Below are 18,709 nucleotides of genomic sequence, written 5' to 3'. Positions count from 1 at the left end.
CTGTAGTTGGGATCAAATCAACATGGAAGAAAAACAGGAAGAAAACAATGAAGAAAGAAGAAAGGAAAGGGGGAAAGTGAATAATGACATTAAAAATGGAGAAGAAGAAGATGTGATGATGGAGAGGATGAGGAAGGGAAACAGAAGAAGATTATGATGGAGAGGAAGAGGAAGGGAAAACAGAAGATGATGATGATGATGATGATGGAGAGGAAAAAGAAGAGGAAAGGAAAACAGAAGATGATGATGATGAGAGGAAGAAGAAAAGGAAGGGAAAACAGAAAAAGAAGATGATGACAAAGACGAAGGAAGGAAGGAAGGAAGGAAGTCTCAAAGATGAAGGAACTTAACAGGAAGAGGAAAAAGAAGAGGGAACAATATTAGGATGGATTGATGGATGGAAACAGGAAGAGGAAAAACCGAAGACTATGTTTGTATGGATGGATGGATGGATGGGTGGATGGATGGATGGGTGGATGGATGGATGGAAACAGGAAGAGGAAAAACCGAAGAGTAAGAATGGATTGATGGATGGAAACAGGAAGAGGAAAAAAGAGGGAGGATGTTAACATGAAGAAGAGAAAAGGGAAAATTAATAATATGAAGAAGTGAACATGGATGGATGGAAACAGAAAGAGGAAAAACTGAAGAGTAAAGATGGATGGACGGATGGAACCAAGACGACGAAGGAAAGAAAAATGGGAAAATGAGAAAATGTAATAGGAAGGAAGGAAGGAAGGAAGGAAGGAAGGAAGGAAGGAAGGAAGGAAGGAAGGAAGGAAGGAAGGAAGGAAGGAAGGAAGGAAGGAAGGAAGGAAGGAAGGAAGGAAGGAAGGAAGGAAGGAAGGAAGGAAGGAATTAAGGAAGGAAGGAAGGAAGGAAGGAAGGAAGGAAGGAAGGAAGGAAGGAAGGATTGAGTATTGATTCTTTTAAGCTGCGGAATATTTTAGAGGTTTTTTTTTTTTTTTTTTTGAAGGGTATTACTGAATATATATATTTTTTACTGATTTCTTAAGTTGTCAAATTGATATATTCCATGTCACTTTTGTCTTTATTCTTCTTTATTTATGTTTATTTTATGTTTTTTGTGGTTATGTTTATTATGGTTCCCATGAGTGTAAAACAAATTCCCCTTTGGGGCAATAAAGGTTTCATTCATTCATTCAAGGAAGGAGGAAAGGAAGGAAGTCTCAGAGATGAAGAAAATTAACAGGAAGAGGAAAAAGAAGAGGGAGGGGGTTAACAGGAAGAAGAAGAGAAAAGGGAACAATAATATGATGCTGATGGATGGAAGAATAAGAGAACATGGATGGACGGATGGATGGAAACAAGAATAGGAAAAAACGAATAAGGATGGAAACAGGAAGAGGAAAAACTGAAGAGTAAGGATGGATGGATGGATGGAAACAAGAAGACAAATGAAGGGAATAAAAATGAAAAAAAAAATGTAATGTGGAGAAAAGAAGGAAGGAAGGAAGGAAGTCTCAAAGATGAAGGAAATTAACAGGAAGAGGAAAAAAGCGGGAGGATGTTTACACGAAGAAGAGAAAAGGGAACAGTAATAATATGAAGAAGAGAACATGGATGGATGGATGGAAACAGGAAGAGGAAAAAGTGAAGAGTAAGAATGGATGGATGGGAACAAGATGACGAAGGAAGGGAATGAAAATGAGAAAATGTACTATGGAGGAAGGAAGGAAGTCCCAAAGTGAAGGAATTGAAGGAAATGAAGGAAATAAACAGAAAGAGGAAAAAAAGAGGAAGGGGGCTAACAGGAAGAAGAAGAGAAAAGGGAACAATAATATGATGGCAATGGATGGAAGAAGAAGAGAACATGGATAGATGGATGGATGGAAACAGGAAGAGGAAAAGCGAAGAGTAAGGATGGATGGATGGGAACAAGAAGACGAAGGAAGGGAATTAAAAATTAAAAACTGTAATATGGAGAAAAGAAGGAAGGAAGGAAGGAAGGAAGTCTCAAAGATGAAGGAAATTAACCGGAAGAGGAAAAAAGCGGGAGGATGTTAACACGAAGAAGGGAAAAGGGAAGAGTAATAATATGAAGAAGAGAACATGGATGGATGGATGGAAACAGGAAGAGGAAAAGCGAAGAGTAAGGATGGATGGATGGGAACAAGAAGACGAAGGAAGGGAATTAAAAATTAGAAACTGTAGTATGGAGGAAGGAAGGAAGGAAGGAAGGAAGGAAGGAAGTATGGACGAGACAGAATAGAAAATCAAATCAACACTGTGTGGCATTAAAAAGGTTTGATTGAAAGGAAGTCATGATCTCAGAACTTGGACTAGATCACATCCAGGTTACCGGCATTCCTCACTTTACTGAATCCCTGAACACAACAGCCCATCCAGACACAAGACAGCAACACACAGATGGGTTTCTACTTTCTCTTAACCTCAGTAAACAACTACTCAAGAGACCCAAGAGTTTCTGACACTGGTTTGATGTTCACATTGTTCCACCAGAGATTACAGCTAGTCCCGCTCTCAGAACAAAACCATTACACCATCTTACCCATAAAATATCTCAAGTGCAAACTGCCAACATTGTCCATTGTAAATGTGCAACTAATCAGAGCAACAAAGTAGTAAGATTTGTCCATGTGTAACAAGTTTGAGTTTTCCAGACACTCAATCCTGCGACAGCTTGGCCTTTAGGCAGGTGTTCAATCACACAACCTGAGGACGAGGAGCAGGGCAACAATAGAAAACGTGGGAAATGGCGTTGTGTGTCGAGGGAGGATAAACGGCGTGTGATACGCGTCTTTGGACCGGAGCCATGGTAATTACTTCACTGGGGGTTGCTGGGTTGGCATCATCTCACGCTCTTTCGGTCGAAGTGTTTGCCAACAGTGCCAGTAAAAGTGACTAGACCAGCTGTCCAAACACGAGGAGGGGGTTCGACCGGAGACCCTGCGCATGTATTTCAAACTGATTGCAATGTCACTATATTCTACCAGCATTGTCCATGTGCTAAGAGCACAGCTTAAAGCAACAGTTCGCCCTGAAACGAAAAGGATTTAACCAAAAGATGCAAAAGCTCCACAAAAGTATCATAAAAATGATCCATATGACTTACTGTTCAATGTCTTTGTGTAAAGGAAAGACCCAGGTTTAGGTGAAAGACCCTGTACACCTAATGGTTGAAAGATGAGGGGGTGCCGTGTGTCAGGATGATAATGCACTAATACACACAGCAAGACTTCTGACAGAATGGTTTGATGAATGTGGAAGTGAAGTTGATCTCCCAAGGCCTGCACAGTCACTAAATCTGAGTATTATCTGAGTGTTATTGAGCCATGTTTGGGTATTTGGAGAAGCGAGTCAGAAAACGTTTTCCTCCACCAGCATCACAAAGTGGCCTGGCCACTGTTCGGATGGACGGATGCAATAGGAAGAGGACAAAAAAAGAGGAGATGGCGAAGGAAGGAAGGAAGGAAGTCTCAGAGATGGAGTAAAGGACATGAACAGGAAGAGGGAAAAGTGGGATGGATGGATGGATGGATGAGGAAGAGGAAAAAAGAGGAGATGACGAAGGAAGGGAGGAAATCTCAAAGATGGAGTAAAGGAAATGAACAGGCAGCGGAAAAAGTGAAATGGATGGATGGATGGATGGAACAGGAAGAGGAAAAAAGAGGAGATGACGAAGGAAGGAAGGAAGGAAGGAAGGAAGGAAATCTCAAAGATGGAGTAAAGGAAATGAACAGGAAGAGGAAAAGGTGAAAAGGGTGGATGGATGGATGGATGGATGGATGGATGGAACAGGAAGAGGAAAAAAGAGGAGATTATGAAGGAAGGAAGGAATGAAGGAAGGAAATATCAAAGATGGAGGAAATGAAATGAACAGGAAGAGGAAAAAGTGAAAAGGATGGATGGATGGATGGATGGATGGAACAGGAAGAGGAAAAAAGAAAGACAAAAGTGAAAAGGATAGATGCATGGAACAGGAAGATGAAAAATGAAAAGGATGGATGGATGGAACAGGAAGAGGAAAAAAGAGGATTTGACGAAGGAAGGAAGGAAGGAAGGAAGGAAGGAAGGAAGGAAGGAAGGAAATCTCAAAGATGGAGTAAAGGAAATGAACAGGAAGAGGAAAAGGTGAAAAGGGTGGATGGATGGATGGATGGATGGATGGAACAGGAAGAGGAAAAAAGGGGAGATGATGAAGGAAGGAAGGAAGGAAGGAAATCTCAAAGATGGAGTAAAGGAAATGAACAGGAAGAGGAAAAGGTGAAAAGGGTGGATGGATGGATGGATGGATGGATGGAACAGGAAGAGGAAAAAAGAGGAGATGATGAAGGAAGGAATATCAAAGATGGAGGACATGAAATGAACAGGAAGAGGAAAAAGTGAAAAGGATGGATGGGTGGATGGAACAGGAAGAGGAAAAAAGAAAGACAAAAGTGAAAAGGATAGATGCATGGAACAGGAAGATGAAAAATGAAAAGGATGGATGGATGGAACAGGAAGAGGAAAAAAGAGGAGATGACGAAGGAAGGAAGGAAGGAAATCTCAAAGATGGAGTAAAGGAAATGAACAGGAAGAGGAAAAGGTGAAAAGGGTGTATGGATGGATGGATGGATGGATGGATGGATGGATGGATGGATGGAACAGGAAGAGGAAAAAAGAGGAGATGATGAAGGAAGGAAGGAATGAAGGAAGGAAATCTCAAAGATGGAGGAAATTAAATGAACAGGAAGAGGAAAAAAGAGGAGATGACGAAGGAAGGAAGGAAATCTCAAAGATGGAGGAAATAAAATGAACAGGAAGAGGAAAAAGTGAAAAGGATGGATGGACGGATGGATGGAACAGGAAGCGGAAAAAAGAAAGACGAAAAAGGAAAGAAGGAAATCTCAAAGATGGAATAAAGGAAATGACCAGGAAGAGGAAAAAGTAAAGAGGAAGGATGGATGGATTGAAGAGGAAGGAGAAAAGGAAATGAACAAGAAGAGGAAAAAGCAAAGATGAAGGGAGGAAAGCCACCGACATCATGATACCGTGACTTGGCTGCTGTTCTGGAAAGGAGCGGCTTAGTCCCTCTGGCCGCTGTGCAGGACTTGCATCTGTCATTCCCAAGAAGAACAACTAATTCAGTATCGGCCGTCTGTGTGGTCTAAAATTCACATCCATCCCTGTTTACTGTACTCTCGGCTGGACGGGTTTGCTAGGTTTGCTTCCCACTTACTTACAGTAGCATATGAATGAATGAGCTAATGAATTAATACTGTGCTGGGCATTAATAATGCCCAGCCCTAATGGGCTTGTAAGACACCAATACAACAAACAAAATACCAGTTGTCAGGCAGTAGGCATAACATACATGAACCTATCTGAATAAACAAGTCTGCCGTCTCATCCAAGCTTTGCAAACAAAAGCAGCCAATTTAAACACATTAAAATTAAACAATGTCATCACTAATGGCTTTTTAACAAACAATTCACCAAATAATGCATTCCTAAAATCACCGTACCATTGGCAATATAACACAAAATGAGTTTCATTTTCAACCTCTCCTGATTCATACAATCTACAGAGCCAGTCCTCTTCAGGAGTTTGAGTGAACCTACCAGTTTCTAAGGCCAGGGATCGTTGGTTCCTTGTCAAATTTGCCTTTACATACAACTCTGTTTAATATGCATCTTTAATCCCTTAGCTTTGGCTTAGCCATAATCCCAATCAGCCATTTATGTTTAAAATTCGAAATCAAATTGGACCTGATGTTATAAACGCTACAGGGCAAATTATTACAGAATACGTAATGGAGTTGTACATCAGCAAAAACAGCCCAGGTGGACTTTTTCTTAATCCACAGAAAAACTTTTTTTGTTACTCTATTTTCAGGGAGATTAACCAGTCAATTCCACAGTCTAACCATTTCACATTTCCTTTGGCCTGATCCAGGAACCCAGCCCATATCACCCAGCACTGGGACCAACTAATGAACCCAGATGAAGCAGCGGATTGCACGATTTTCTACAGCGTTCAAGGCGGCCCCCCACACCCCAGCAGCGTAGTTTAACACACAGGACACACAGGCAGCACACAACTGACAGAATGTACCATAACCAAGATCTTTACGGATTTTTAACTTAATTGTTTATCACCGAACCCAGGGCTCTACTGGCTACAGGACAGGGGTCGGCAACAGGCGGGCCAAAACCAGCAATAATATCTGACCCGCGCCACAGCCTGAAAAGTTCTGAAAGACATTCAAAAGAGTCTCTAAAATAACCGTCATGAAATGTCTAATATTATATTATATGCATCTCTATAGCACGCGTTGTGTTTAGCGTGCAATTTAAATGCGAAAATGAGTTTTTACGTACATATGAAAAGCACTTTTTCGCATGCATTTGATACGCACTTTATTGCGTGTGATACACACGCACCCCACACCACTAATCCAACTCAATGTAGCCTATAATACACACGCACCCGACACCACTACTAAACCTAACTATAGCAGATATGCACAGGGTTTGCAGTTAAAACAGTGTCGTGTAAGTTAATAACTAATGATCTTTGCAACGGAAGTGAATCAATTAAAACTTTATCTGGACTATATACACTCTAAAAAATGCTGGGTTGGTTTAACCCAATTTTGGGTCAAATATGGTCAAAATCCAACATTGGGTTAAAAATTTAATTTAAAAATGTAACCCAATGGCTGGGTTTGTCCATATTAGGGCTGTCACTTTACGTTCGAAAATCGATTGCACGATCGATCGGACCAACCAACACAAGTATCGAAAACGAAAATAGGGAATCGATTTTAACGGCCTTCTCTCAGAGCGCGTCCAGCTCGTCACGTCATGCCCGCAGCGAAGGCTCGTCACACAGCAACACACACATATAACAGCAAATTAAACAGCATACAGATACAGATTCAGGCTACAATCGCCTATGTTGGCAAAAAAAAATGTGATATTTAAGTATAAGGCTAATCGAAAAAACAACTCTAATCGTAAACAGAGCCATGTTGAATCCTAATGTTTTTCATTGATGTTATGGCAGTCCACTCTGCTTATTTTTATTTTTTTTTCGAGAATGTTACACTCCTGTTAGTCATTGTGCACGGAGCTTCATGTCAATAAAACATCAAAAATATTCAAGTGCACGCCTTAAGCGCCCTCTATAGGCCTACGTTCGCCCTTATGCGGTGTCCGTGGATTTGCCTATATTTGGCTAAAATGGAAACGTGTTTAAACATGGAAAATCGATTTTACAATCGATTCAATGAACACTTATGTCTCAAAAATCGATCAAGATTTTTTGACAAAAGTGACAGCCCTAGTCCATACTTGACCCAAAATTGGGTTAAAACAACCCAGCATTTTTTAGAGTGTAACTTTATTCTAGAGCTGCTGTAAAGTCAAAACAATCTGTTACTGTAATCTCCAATTATCACTGTAAAGCCGCTTTGAAACGGTCTATATTGTTAAAAGCGCTGTATAAACGAGGGTGAGTTGACCTAATCTAGTAATATTATTGTTTCTCCCGTATATTGGAACGGATTACACCAGAGATGTGGTCTGCAAATAAAACTCACCAGAACAGGCATCATCAGGTCTGCAATGTACACAAACAGAGCTCCGAGTGTAAAACCCACAGCAACGGGGAGGAACGCAAAGTCCCCATATTTCCCAGATTCCTCGGCCATCTCGATAGCAGGAGCCAGCAGGGACCAATAGGAGGCCGCCAGCATGACCTGAGGACCGAGAGACACGGTTAAACACAAAACATTTCACTCTTACACACCAAAACACAACAATTGCACTCTTGAAAATAAAAGCGCAATGAACCTTTATTTAGTGTGATTTTCACCCAAAAACGTAAACTCTGTCAGTAATGACTCTCCCTCATGTTGTTCAATCCCGTAAGATCTTCTGAACACAAATTAAGATGTTTGTGATTAAATCTGAGAGCTGGATCACTCCTCCATAGGCTTCTATTGTAAATGAAACTTGCCGGCCCAGAAAGTTATTAAAGACATCGTTAAAATAGTCCGAGTGGCGACAGCGGCTCAACCTTGAGTTTATCAAGCGACGAGAAAAAACTAAACAAACAACTATTCAGCTATTCATTTTCTTCTCTGTGGGCTTCGAGTGAGTTAACGTAGTGTAACAGCGTAGCGCTTCTGTGTTGTACGTCACACGTAGGCTCACTATTCCTGTTCTGACGTAGCGTCTTACGAGGTTGAACAACATGAGGGAGAGTAATTACAGATAGAGTTTTCATTTTTGGGTGAAGTATCCCTTTAAAAGGTTTGTCCGGGTACCATCAATCCCAATTAATGGGGTGCTATAATGCCCTTTTCACAAGATGTAAAGTCTCTGATGTCCCCAGAGTGTGTATTAGCTAAAAATACCCCACAGATATTCTTAAAGCACGTTAAAAATGTCACTTTTTGAGTGTGAGCAAAAACGTGCCGTTTTTGTGTCTGTCCCTTTAAATGCTAATGAGGTGCTGCTCCCGGCACAGGGGGCGGAGCTACAACAGTTTGTGGCCTTTTACCTCACACACATGCACTGACAATGTCATGTCTGTCATGATAATCTATAAATTGCCTTCCCGGGGGAGGGGTTTATGTTAATTCTAGGGTTGGTGATGTCACAAACCCCTGAGAAATGTCATGTAGTTCTACCAGCCGTTTGTTGTAGTCCTTAAAAAACGATTTCTTTAAAAGCAAATATCTTCCTGTGCTTTGAACTTTGAGCGTTGTAACTTTGCAGATGTTGTTTATGCTCAAACAGCAACATTGCACACTAACTAAAATTAAAAAAGTGAAATCATAATCAACCACCCCTTTATTTTTGTTCACTGTAATGTGCAAAACACAGCTAGTTTAACCCTATATAAAGCCGACTGTATCACATTTGATTCGCAAGTTTCTAGGGCCTTTAACATGATGCTGATAAACCTGTCGCACACAATCTACTGCAGTCCTTCTGTCGTCTGAATGATAGTTTAGACTTTTTAGTATGTAAAAGGCCTTTGGGTGTTCAAAAAAAGCTAAACATAACAGTAACTTTTATAATATTTCAAGATTAACACTTGACTGAAGCAACTCGGTTTACTTGATTATCCTTGATTATTATTATGTGAGTCTCAAATATGATCATCAGGCTTATTTGTTCATCTCTTATTCATCACTGTATTGCATTATAAGTATGAGCTTTGATCATAAACTAAGCATTAAATATCATCTTACTAATACATTATTGATATTTATATGCATTTTATGCAAGTATCTGTTATAAAGTTCTCATTGATTTACATTACAAGCATCAGAATTTCTTTTTGTCCATACAAATGTCATATCAGCATCTGCAGAAAAGTGCAAAATTTTCCTCTTTTGTTTCTCCACATTCTCACTATTTCATACGATAAGTGGCTGATGCATTGAATATGATATAAAACATAAAACATGCATGCAAACTTTTTTTATCTGAAGTTACAATAAACCGTTCCATTTAAAATAAAAGACCCATCAGGCTTTACAGAGTTAAATTGGATTTTCCAGATACTTCACAAATGTGTACTTCACTTAATACTGTCACGCTAATTATGAGCTAAAACAAGCCTTTGTTGGTAATGGAGAAGAGCAGATCAGTGATCAGAGAGGAGAAAATGCAGCATTATGAAGCTTGTGTCTGACGGGGAAGTGAAACTCTTCTTCAAAGAGACCGACTGAATATTAGATGAGAGGAAAAGGCATTATCATCTGCAACAGAATACTGAAGAAATTAATGTGCGAGATCTATTTCTCATTCCCTTTGAACTTTCTGCAATTCAATTTCAATTTGGATTTTTTTGGATGAATCACTTCAGATGGTCATGTCTGATTTGTAAATGTGCCAGTGAACTGGAATATAGCACACTGCTTATTACAACAGTATTTGAAGAAGTATGCAAAAGCAAACATTTCTGAAGTTATGTATGTTTACTACTCGAATACTGTTTAGTTGGGGCAATATTATTGATCTGACTGCACTGACACCATTAAATGAGACCTGAGATGGACGATGACATCACTTTTCTACAGAGCGATAAATTAACTAAATTAATTTTTTTTTTTTTACAACAAAAATGAACCATCTTGGTATTTTTTGGGCTATTTTCTTCTAGTTCTGCTGTACACTCTTAGAAGAAAAGGTTCTATATAGAACCTTAAAAGGTTCTATCAGCGCTACGTATTTGGAACCCCTAAAAGGTTCTATACACTCTTAAAAAAATGGTTCCTCTGGGTTCTATATAGAACCTTGGGGTTCCGTACTTGGCCAATAGAACCGTTTACCAAAAAAAATGGTTCTATATAGAACCATTTTGGAGTTCCATATATGAAGCGGGGGATGGAACCATTTCTTCTAAGAGTGTACATCTTTGTTGCATTATTTTCCTGTTATCTCTGTAAAGCTGCTTTAAAGGGATACAGTTTTTTTTGGAAAAAGCCTCATTTTACAACTCGTTAAAGCCACACTATGCAGGATTTCCGTTTTTGTCAAACTGTGACCCCTAGAGTCGATGTGGAGTACTTGTACTGTCGTAAATAGCACTTACGCAGAGATGTCTTTGCACTCACGGCCTGACCCCCTCCCCTGTATACCGGTACCTGTTCAGTAGGATGGAAGCTGTAACGAGTGGAAATTAGGTGTGGCCCCTTTAAGAGCTGCGCCCTGTCGAACTGTCGGCAGTCTGTATTGTACGCGCCTCGAACACCACATGTATACGGCGCCGGGTTATTTCAGTTTGATGCTCATTTTAGCAGATCTTTCCTGCCGTAAAGCAATTCGTCAAATCGCGAGACCTGATATCACGCGACACTTCCTGATGCTGCGGCCAGAGGCCCGTCGGCTCAAAGTTGCAAGTGTGTTTTTGCCGCTCACAGGCAACGGGGGTTGGCGAGACGCACAAAATTCAACCCGAAAATAGTCATATAATAGTCAAAATAGTCATACCATTGCCATAACTCCGAAGCTATTCAGTTAAGGTAAAAAACTGCATAGTGCTGCTTTAAACTGTTGAGTTTTATCGTTTTTGAATCCATTCAGCCAATCTTTGGTTCTGGCGGTACCACTTTTAGCATAGCTTAGCATATGTCATTGAAGTGGACAAGACTTTTTTGACATTTCTCAAAAAAAAAATGACCAAAAAGTTGCGATATTTTTTCCTGCAGCAGGCGTAATGATGTGACGCAGCGACTGAAAATAGTCCCCAGTTCGGTATTAGTCTATTTTCAGGTGCTGCGTCATATCATTACGCCTGCTGCACTCATACAGTGTCTTGATTATTACGCAGGAATGAGAGTATAGTTCCTAGTCATATCGCAACTTAACATTTTACGTCGGTCTTAGTGCACGATGTAACTACAGAAGAGTCAAGTTTTAAATAGGAAATATATCGAAACAATTTGGTCATTTTTTTTTTTTTTTTTTTTTAGAAATGCTAATGGTCTTGTCCACTTCAATGATGTATGCTAAGCTATGCTAAACGTGGTACCGCCAGAACCGGAGATCGGCTGAATGGATTCAATAACGGTAAAACTCAACAGTTTAACTCTGGGGGAGTTGTAAAATGAGCCTATTTCCAAAAAAAGTGGAGTATCCCTTTAAAAAAATCAGTTTTGTAAATAAAGGTGACTTGAAATAAAAAAAGCTCACAGAATGCATATGTTACTGAGACACAAAGACAGTTGAATTATGATGTTTTCTAATTGTATGCTTTTATTTTGTGCTCTGACAATAAAATCAGCTTAAAACACATTCGAGAACGCAAATCTTCCAAACTCGCATTAAACTTTTTAATTATTCATGATTGGAAAGTGTGGTACAAAACCCTCAGGCAGAAAAAGAGCAAGAATCACTTTTTTCTTTCTATGCTGTCCAACACTTTTGGCCAAAATATGATCAAAGACTCATCCTGTAGGCACCCTGGTGATGATATCAGGACACCAGCACTGTGTTCACACACACCCAAAACGTCTCACTCACACAAACTCACAGACAGAATCACAAGGAAACACTGTAACAAAGCAAACACACATCAACACTTTTCCCCACACACTGCGCTCTGATTAGTCGGGTGGATTAGTGTGTTCTAATTGGTCGAGAGCTTTGAGTGTGTTTGGGAATGCCCCGCCCCTTTCCATAACTGCCAGTTTAACACACTACTAACTAACTCAACCAGGCCCCGCCCCTTTATTCTGCGCATTAATTATTTAAATGAGGAATATTGTGACATGTTCGTTCAAGAAACTCTAGACTACAATGGATGCATTTCAGGAGTTCAGAAACACTGACACTGATATAGAGAAGAACTGTGTGACTTTGAAACTTTGCAGAGCTTTTTCACTCTCAAACAGCAATATTACACAATTACACACGAGAGCCAGACCGATTTATCGGCGGGCCGATATTATCGGCCAATATTAGGCATTTTACAAACTATTGGTATCGGCAGTTATAATGGCCGATAATTTAATATTTTAAAAATAAAATAAAAACGGACGAAACACGCTTCAATCATGTCATGAGTGTTGGAGTTGTATAGTTTGTCCACCAGAGGGCACTCTTCACCGTCCCTGTTGGCAACACTCGTGTATAACGCGCCACACATCCTGCTGATCCAGGTTGCAGGAAGCTTTTAGGCAATGTAGGGACTAATTATTATTTTATTTATCAGAACTTTAATATATTTTGATGTTCTATTGTGACAATAAAAGAAATACGTTTCTTTTTAAAATGCATTATCATATTATTTTAGTTAAAACGCATAAATAACTACAATGTTAGGGAAATCTGTTAATGTTTTGTTGCGTGTTTCTGGGAAATTTTTTTTTTTTTTTAAAAGGCCGATATATTGGAATATCGGATTTTAAAAGCAACAAATATTTGTATCGGTATCTGCCTTCAAAATCCTTTATCGGTCGGGCTTTATTACACACTAAAGAAAGATGAACATTGAAAAAAGCATATTAGGTCCACTTTAAAACATGATGAATAATTAAGAATCCTTTCCACCAGATAAAAAAAGGAGAAGTGCGGCATTACAAATACATTGCATTTTAAAAAAATCCTGAAGGGTTAAGAAAAATGACAGGTAATTCTCATTGTAATGCAACTTCTTGTTCAAAACAAACGCATCTGGGAAGCTCTGTACTACAATTACATTTTTTTTTTTAAATAAACAATAAAAATCATTTGGAATATCATTAATGGTTCATTAAACTATCATCACAGTTCTGAAACACAAAACATTAATAACTGCAGAAACACAACAGGATTGTGTTCAAATGTTTAAATTACATATTACACACTTAAAGTACCAAATAATTATCAACGTCTTACTGCATATTGTATTTGTACAGGTTTGCTGTACTTGTACAATTTGGGCAACATTTATTTGATTATATATAAATATGACTATGAAGTAAGTCAAGTAACATTTATTTATATAGTGCTTTATACAATACAGACTATACAAAAAGAAGCTTCTCAGTAATAAACAGTAAAAGTTGTATTGTTGTAGATTAAAATTCATAAAAAGTTATGAAACGGATTTAATTCAGATATGAGAAGTGTCATTATTCACCTCAATTTAGTTAAATGTTTATTCGATATAGTTCAACAACAGTGTCAATGTTGTAAAGTTCATTAATAATAATAATAATTAACAAATTTAACAACATAAAAAACATTACTTTTGTAATATTACCCTGTTAATAAAAAAAATAATGGTATTTTTAAGAACATTAAGGACACGATTTATTTGGATTAATCGTGCAGCACTAGAATACTACACTTAACTGTCACCGTCCCACAGGTGGGACGTTTGCGACTATATTTTTAAAACAATAATATCTTAGTAAATACCTTAAATAATATTGACAAACTATATATCATTTGAAAGCTTACAATCTCTAGTTTCCATATTTGGTGACTGATTTTCAAAATATATTACAGAGAAGCCATAATTTATCAATATAAAACAAGAATATTTTCATACTCATAAGGCGTGTTCAGACCTTTATTTTAAAATAGCAGTAAACATGAAAAATCATGAAAAAATGGTAGATACCTCAGTTTGTTTTCATGCCAAAAGTTCAAAAGATAGAATCCATTCAATTATTTTGGAAAAAAAGGTTTCAAAAGTTTGAAATATCAAGAAAAAAAATAATGAATTCACCATTTGTGACGTGGCAGCTAGCTATGACTTACATGCGTGTTCTTTGTATGTGTTTCTTAGAGGTTCAATTAATTTCAAAATCTGCCAAACTTCCCATACTACTTCTGAATAGGATTTCTACTTCAGAAATTGTATGAAAATTGTGAAAATAATGGTTCATATCACTCAAAACACGAATGGAAATGAAGGCGCCCTTATATGGGCAGTGAGTCTGATTGTGCCCTAGTGAAAAAGTTTGGTACTGCGCTCAAACAAAATCTTACTGAAAGCGAAAGCTCATTTTTTGAGATATCAACCTAAAATTTGAAACACAACTTGTTCAGATTTTTGGCTTTGATCTTTCTGCCGTTTTAGAGTAGCCCAGGTTTTGAAAATATATATTTTATGTAAAATATGAATAATTAATATTTTTACATTGTACATTTCCATAAACTCAAACTTCTATAACTTTTTTTCTGTTTCACTTTCTTAATTTATTTCACTTCTACAAAAATCTGCCAAATGTCTTCTTTAAAACAAGACCAATCATATGTCTATATTCCAAAGCATTCTTGAATTACAACCATTTAAGTTCAAAATGTGCATTTTCATGTCTATTCAAAAAAGGGGGGGTGACAGTTAAGAGGTTAAGACTAATATTAATATTAATAATAGTCTATTCTGTTAGGAAAAGACAAAGAAAAAATGAAAAGCTAATTAAAACGGTAAAGCATTCATAAGCTGATGGAAAGCTGTCGGTCTCTGGAAATGACACCTGTAGGCTTATTTACTCAGCAGGCAAAGCAGCACTTTACAATTATTGTTGTTATTATTATTATTGTTGTATTGTGGAAAACCTCAATTTCCTGCTCCATTTGACATCTGTTTTGTTCCCTTTGAGGGCAAAGCAGTTATTAACATCAGGGGTGAGACGCGCAGGTTAATCGAGGACTTCTTCTATAATCTCCCTCACTATAATGAACTCTGAGCTGCGCATTTCAGGTCAATTAAACTCTGACACCTCTAAATGGTGTGCTGTTTATTTATTTTAATTATTTGTAATTATTTCATTTTCTTGTGCACCTCAACCCGAACATACCTGCTCAGTTAATGGCTCATTACGGGCGCTGTGATTGCACGGGGGCTCGGAGGCCTATTGACCGCCTGACGAAACAACGCTAGAAGACCAACAGGCGATCTGAGGACACGAGCAATGATGCACGGTGAACCTTGTGCTTTCAGTTTGGGCTTGTGAATTGACAAATTGATTTTCTTGATCTTTTGACATACTGCAAGTTTTGTTACTCCAAAAATAGCTTTTGTTGAAACCAAGCTGCCAAAACAGCTCGTTTCGGATTTTTTTCCTCAGTATGATGTCATAGTGCGACCAACTACTGCCTTCTACATCCCCGCCCACTGATTTGCACATAATGCCTAGATTTAAATATGAGAAATAAGATTACTCCAGTTACAAAACGATAGCGACTCTGAAGATTACAAGATATTTGGAAATGCCAAGTTATGGAAAAAACAGCCTTTGCATTCCCTTCCTTAACATTAAAAAAGGAGTGGATGAACTGTTTTTGTTTTCTTCTGTTTTTTTTCTGTTTTTGTTTGAAGCGTATTGCATTCACTTGAAGAAAAAAATTAATTAGTTAATTAATTAATACTGAGTTAATTATCTCAGAATTACGAGAATTTTTCATGGAAAAAAGTTTTTGCTCTGTTATTCTGAAGTAACGAGTTAATTGTTTTAGAATTGTGAGAATTTTTCATGGAAAAACTTTTTTGCTCGGTTTTTCTGAATTAACGAGTTAATTATCTCAGAATTGCGAGAATTTTTCATGAAAAAACTTTTTTGCTCGGTTTTTCTGAATTAACGAGTTAATTATCTCAGAATTGCGAGAATTTTTCATGGAAAAAAGTTTTTGCTCGGTTTTTCTGAATTAACGAGTTAATTATCTCAGAATCGCGAGAATTTTTCATGGAAAAAAGTTTTTGCTCTGTTATTCTAAAGTAACGAGTTAATTATTTTAGAATTGCGAGAATTTCATGGAAAAACGTTTTTGCACGGTTTTTCTGAATTAACGAGTTAATTATCTCAGAATTACGAGAATTTTTCATGAAAAAGTTTTTGCTCGGTTTTTCTGAATTAACAAGTTAATTATTTTAGAATTGTGAGAATTTTTCATGGAAAAAAAGTTTTTGCTCGGTTTTTCTGAATTAACGAGTTAATTATTTTAGAATTGCAAGAATTTTTCATGGAAAAACTTTTTTGCTCGGTTTTTCTGAATTAACGAGTTAATTATCTCAGAATTGCGAGAATTTTTCATGAAAAAACTTTTTTGCTCGGTTTTTCTGAATTAACGAGTTAATTATCTCAGAATTGCGAGAATTTTTCATGGAAAAAAGTTTTTGCTCGGTTTTTCTGAATTAACGAGTTAATTATCTCAGAATCGCGAGAATTTTTCATGGAAAAAAGTTTTTGCTCGGTTTTTCTGAATTAACGAGTTAATTATTTTAGAATTGCAAGAATATTTCTTGGAAAAAAGTTTTTGCTCTGTTATTCTGAATTAACAAGTTAATTATCTCAGAATTGCGAGAATTTTTCATGGAAAATTTTTGCTCTGTTATTCTGAAGTAACGAGTTAATTATTTTAGAATTGCGAGAATTTCATGGAAAAAAGTTTTTGCTCAGTTTTTTTGAATTAATGACATGATTATCTCAAAAATTAGGAGTAACTCATTAATTCATAAAAACAGAGTATTTCTTTTTTTGAAGCAAAATATATCGTAATTCTCAGATAAATAATTCATAGTCATTAATTCATAAAAAAAAAATTTCATTTAAGAAAAATATATCTCACAATTCTGATATAACTCATTCATTCATAAAAACAGTGTAGATTTTGTTTCCTCAAGTGAATGCAATACGCTTCCATACATTAAGACGCCAAAGCAACTTTTTAAATTTTCATTTACTTTAAGATGAAGCACTACAATTATTACCTGGAAATCAATAGACTGAAACTGAAATAAAAAGTAAAAATGTTTTTAAAAAAAAACATAAACGGAAAAGTTTTGGGGAGAAATTACTGAAACTGAAAATATATAAATGGCAATTAAAAATATTTATACAAACTATAATGGCATTAAATAACACTAATATAACACAGCCTTTTTCAAGGTCAAAAAAATGTAAAAACAAAACAAAATTTACACGTTATCCTTATCTGTAGTTTAAGACTTCTTTCCTTTGTGCACATCTGTATTTGTGTATTTGTATTAAACTCAAAGCCACTACTAAAAGCACTTTTAGTCGATTGTTGTACTGCGGTCCAATTACGACGCTACAGCTCAAGCCTATTATCTGTCAAATGTAATCCTCTTGAAAACCCCATTTCTGTGTTGTAAAATTGAGGAACACTCATTAATTATCCTGCCTCAGGTTGAGATTCTTTCCTCATCTTAATGCACCATCAATAAAATGTGCTGTTTGCTGCAGCCTATCATCACCCACACACACACATACAGTTGAACCACTTGTGTGTGTGTCTGTTATTTTCAGATATTTTTTAATCTTGGACCTCTGTTTTGCCAGCAGAAATATTCCGTCCTAGCAAACATTACACATTACTAACCCAATTAGACCATCTAATATATATTTACATAAGAAACATGAATACAACTTTAAATCAAAATGCAAAAAATATTTATTTATTTTTTTCTTAAATCTTATATAAATTTAAATCTTGGGCGTCTTGGGCGTGTGTGTGAAAAATCGCATTACATACTAACCTTAATACTTAAAAAGAGTGAAGGCGTACCCCTGTGGCCGATATCTTACGAATTTTCTCGAAGGCAAATAATATAATATATATATATATATATATATATATATATATATATACTGCATAATATATATATATATATATATATATATATATAAACTTCTCAGTGATGATTTCATGTAGTTTAAGTGTTTAACTCCATTAACGAGAAAGGCATATTTAATCTAAATGTTTATATCAGAAGTAAAACATAAATCATTCTTTCATTTATTTAAACTGTTATTGAGAATGTGCACTGTATTTATTAGGACTCATGAAGATTTACAGTTTTACTCATCTGCCGTTAGATTATAGGCTACATGTGCGTCAGTTTTACTAAACGGCCCATCGCGCTCGCTGGCGCGGACATTTAAGAAGGGATGGATATTGGCTTCAAAGTGATAGGCTTGGTGAGTGAACTTATAATTGTAGGCTTTTATCTTTCTGTAGCCGATAGGATATAATTTTCTTTAGATTTTCGTTGTAAAAGTGACCAAAAATACATTTAACTCGAGTTCACCATCGGTGTCGCCAATTCTCTTTGTCTCCAGAATGTGCGTACGCACGGCTCAAAGTTTGCTTACAGGTGCGTACATTCTCCCGTCAACTTTGTTTTTTATAGATCACAACCTTTGCGTGGAAACTGGCGTACATGCGTTTCCAGCCCCGTTTTGTGCGTACGCACGCTTTATAAATG

General features: G+C 37.0%; 1 protein-coding gene across 3 annotated transcripts in view; it reads right to left on the bottom strand.

Annotated features, from left to right (window-relative positions):
• Positions 1-18,709, bottom strand: part of slc39a11 (solute carrier family 39, member 11) — a 190,504-nt gene that overhangs the window by 124,972 nt on the left and 46,823 nt on the right. For all 3 annotated transcript variants that reach the window (XM_089121761.1, XM_089121762.1, XM_089121763.1), the window contains exon 4: positions 7,569-7,727. In XM_089121761.1, the coding sequence (XP_088977887.1) occupies positions 7,569-7,727 (159 nt within the window). The remainder of the gene's footprint in view (positions 1-7,568; positions 7,728-18,709) is intronic.

This window comes from Pimephales promelas, chromosome 17, assembly GCF_988280905.1.
Source record: "Pimephales promelas chromosome 17, fPimPro1.hap1.1, whole genome shotgun sequence".
Lineage (NCBI taxonomy): Eukaryota > Metazoa > Chordata > Actinopteri > Cypriniformes > Leuciscidae > Pimephales > Pimephales promelas.
This window is presented reverse-complemented; position numbering and strand designations above follow the sequence as displayed.